At 36.5% G+C, this 3,755-nt stretch overlaps 1 protein-coding gene across 1 annotated transcript in view; it reads right to left on the reverse strand.

Annotated features, from left to right (window-relative positions):
* Positions 1–208: 208 nt before the first annotated feature.
* The window catches only part of LOC125044225 (retinitis pigmentosa 1-like 1 protein), a 51,794-nt gene continuing 48,247 nt past the window's right edge, over positions 209–3,755 (reverse strand). Inside the window, exons 5-6 of the mRNA XM_047640747.1 lie at positions 2,780–2,869; positions 209–1,100 (exon numbers count right to left, since the gene is read on the reverse strand). Coding sequence (XP_047496703.1) covers positions 2,850–2,869 — 20 coding nt within the window. The 3' untranslated portion in view covers positions 209–1,100; positions 2,780–2,849. The remainder of the gene's footprint in view (positions 1,101–2,779; positions 2,870–3,755) is intronic.

Here is a 3,755-nt window from a genome sequence, read left to right on the forward strand (position 1 = left end):
ACTTACTCTGCGTCGTTTATTTGCTGAGAAAAAACTCTTGCTTCACATAATAAAAAATATATTTTGACTACAATTTTTTTTTTCTCTCGCATTTAAAATTCGATTTATGCAGAAGGATGGAACATAACCCGAGTTTTTTTTACTTTTTGATATTGATAAAAGAGCCTTTTTATTCTTAGGTATTCTCAGAAATTAAACATTGCTGAAATAATTTTCTTTCTTTTTTATTAGAAAATCTTAGGTAATAACATACTTAAAATACTGTATAAGAGGGCATAGCGTTGGGAGGCGTTATAAAAAAAATATGGAAGTGTGTTGAGTATAAAGCATACTGGTACAAAAAGAAATGAAGAGGGAAGTTCTTACCCAAAAGCCAATGTCAATCTGGAATGAACCTTGACATGCAAGAGTATTATCTCCCATTCTTTCTTCTCTCTCTCTCTCTCTCTCTCTCTCTCTCTCTCTCTCTCTCTCTCTCTCTCTCTCTCTCTCTCTCTCTCTCTCTCTCTCTCTCTCTCTCTCTCTCTCTATCTTTTGTCTTCGGTTGTTTTTCCTACTAATCAACAGAAATTTCATACTAAACGCGTTTTACAATAAGCATTGTGTTCTCCGAGTTTATACATAAACAAATCCTTTGATATATCCATAAATCGTGAAAAGACAACCTTTTTAGTAAGAAAAAAATAAAATTTCATAAATAATCAGCACGGTATCAGGTATTCATCATATGAAGTTTGAAGGGAATCGTGTAACTTAGAAGAGGTTGAGAAAAGTCAACACATTTATACTCATCATCCCTTAACCACACAGACAAGACCACCTTATTTTGTACTACCCACCGAATGAAATTTCATGATAACTTACAGTCTGCATGTTTTAATATCACTAAAACACATGAGACCCTAAAGAAAATATCCACCCACATTGTGACTAAAGGGCCTTTAGAGACACGACAGGCCTAGGTAGTGCGTGAAAGTTATACACCTACCCCCCCCCCCCCCCCCCAACACCTTCCCCTTCCGTCTTGCCCTGAAAGAGTTTTTCCGCAACTAAAAAGTTTCATTCTCCTCGGTTGCTAGAAAACTCTCCGTCGCCATATCCTGTGAAAAAATAGAGAAAAAAAACATAAGTAAACTATTAGTTTCAAAATGTTTCCTAGCAATACAATAGCTTTATTGATCATCAATATGATTATTATTGTTATTGTTTGTATTATCAGAATGGCAGCAATGGTAATATTAAAATAACTATAATTAACATTATTATCTTTTTCATCACTTATTCCCACTTGCATTGCCGTATTATTGATAATAATTATTACGAATTATAGCTATTACTGTTATTATTAGTGCCATCTTTTTCACACATGAATCGTCTCGACGAAGTGCACACGTGAAGTGATTTTCTCCTCCTTATCAGACCCTGGCTTCTGCAACCCAAAAGGTCACCAAGATGATGCTTGAGAGTTCTACTCTCGACACTTTTGTGAAGTGGACAGCAAATAATCTTTGTTGAACCTCTTACTAACATGGTGCAGATTATTAATAACTCGCCCAAAACAATTATATTAAAGGTCAAAATTAAATAACCAGTGTCTACGATAATGCAATCCAGTCCTCTAGTTTCCACTGTAATATCCAAGATGAAATAAACCGCTGACAATACCTAGTGTTATGTAGTATCGCACAGTACAAAAAGTGACACTACAATGGTCCAAGCTGAGTTGACGCCACCATTTTCTTGGCCTGTGGTGAGTGAGGTACGGGAACTAAAGCATATCATCATGCAGTATCATAGAGTAAGTGTTATGAAACTGATGCCTAGTTATAGAATGTCGATAATTATATTTCCCTAACCCTAATTTGGAAAAGGGTGCAAAAGGCCAAAGCAGCAGCTCCAGAACTCAAAGCTGCTCTGTGCGGAGTTGATCACTGGGCATTGGAGGGGAACTGACTAACTGACTAACATTAAAGCGACAGTTTCCCGCTCCTGGACCAACAGCAGCAGCTTCCACAGCTCCTTACAGCCACAAAACAAAAGTTACCAATCTCAGTGAACACATTTGATAACAAACAAAACTACAAGCACAGCAACAAATCAACAATGTTGAAATGGTACGCTGCACCACAAGAGAGGAATCCTACATATAAAACAGAATCCATTTCTATGCCTATTACCTGATGATGGGACTGTATGATTTAGTAATCATTTCTTATTGTGGCTGCGATTTTATTTCATAGTTAATGTTCATAGGTAATGATAAAATTACGTTTCTCAAAGTGGCTTCAATGGATTTTTGGGTTTGCTTGGTATTTGTCATCAGATAATGATTTAATGAAATACGGGTGATATTCAATTTTCGTGACAAATCACGCATTTTTGAATGAAATTTTGCTTTTCTACTATTACGTGAAATTTCGTGGAACAGACTATGGGAGCCCGTTATTAGAACACTGTAGGATTCCTTAATATAATATAACACTGTAAATCAAGTTAAATTACTTAATCAAACAAAATCGAATTCCTGATTAATTGATTCCTTCTTGATTTTCTTCATGAAACCTATCCGCCTTTCCATGCTTCTCGCATTTGGTAATCTCTCTTTTATCTGACTATTTCCTCTTCCTTTTTTCATAATCCACCGTTTCTGTTTCTTTTCTATCCAGTTTTCCTACATGATATATTTTACAATTATGCTTCGGCGCTCCCTCTTCCCTCGTCACCCTCTATCTTCCCAAGCAGACCCGTTTCTTCCTTGCCCTTTGCCAAAGTTGCTCACCTCTTCCGCGGGCGCCATCGTCGTGGGGTCGGACATGACGTCACTGGCCTCGACTATGACGTCATTATTTTCATGCATAGCATCGTTGTCCTGGAAAGAACGCGACTGATTAATATAATGTAAAAATTTACATTACATAAGACAAAGAAACTGAAATTGACAGGCACTGGCTTTCAGATAGAGAAGAAATATAATCGAGACTTTACTAAATACAATAAAATATAATCGTGACATTACTTAATATATAAACACGAAATTATACTTATTTGATATTTCATCTATGAACCGAAGCGCCTCCCCATCCTTTCCCTGGATAAGAAGCTTAAATGCATCTACTCTACAGCTTAAAATCAGGCCTGTACAATCACGAATTGGAAACATACTTAGATGATTTTAGAGGCCTAAGGCTTGCGTAAGCCAAGTATACGAATGCATTTTTTTTTGTAGCAAACCTAAACTAAGCAGAAGCAAATCAAACAACCAACATAATAAAGCGCAGTATGCATAGTCAGAGAAATCCAAATTTGTTATGTAAGAAACAAAACTGGAAACAGGCCGCAAGCAAATGAAATACAGTTCCTTGACACGGATCAGTAACAATATCACAACACATTATTAGCCGGCACATGCTATGTATTGCTTATGAAACCTAATGCTAAGTAAAAACATCGAACATTTGTGTTAGCGACGGCAGAAAAGTCTAGAAACGGTCAGCGATGGGCTCTTCCTTTGAGCATTCTACCTCCCCTCACGGACTGTTTCTTAAGTTTTATCAGCTACTGAATGGAATGGATAGATCGAATTTAATACAAACTGTAGCTTACTTTCCGCTGTACTCTATCGTAGGCCTCTAAATGCTTCCTTTTAGTTTATATTTGCAACAAAACAAGGAAAGGATGAGCAATCTACATTCGAACAACAGATGATTATCATGGAAACATTATTTAACATCACTAAAATATCATTGCTTGAGGTT

Source organism: Penaeus chinensis, chromosome 35 (genome assembly GCF_019202785.1).
Source record: "Penaeus chinensis breed Huanghai No. 1 chromosome 35, ASM1920278v2, whole genome shotgun sequence".
Classification (NCBI taxonomy): Eukaryota; Metazoa; Arthropoda; class Malacostraca; order Decapoda; family Penaeidae; genus Penaeus; species Penaeus chinensis.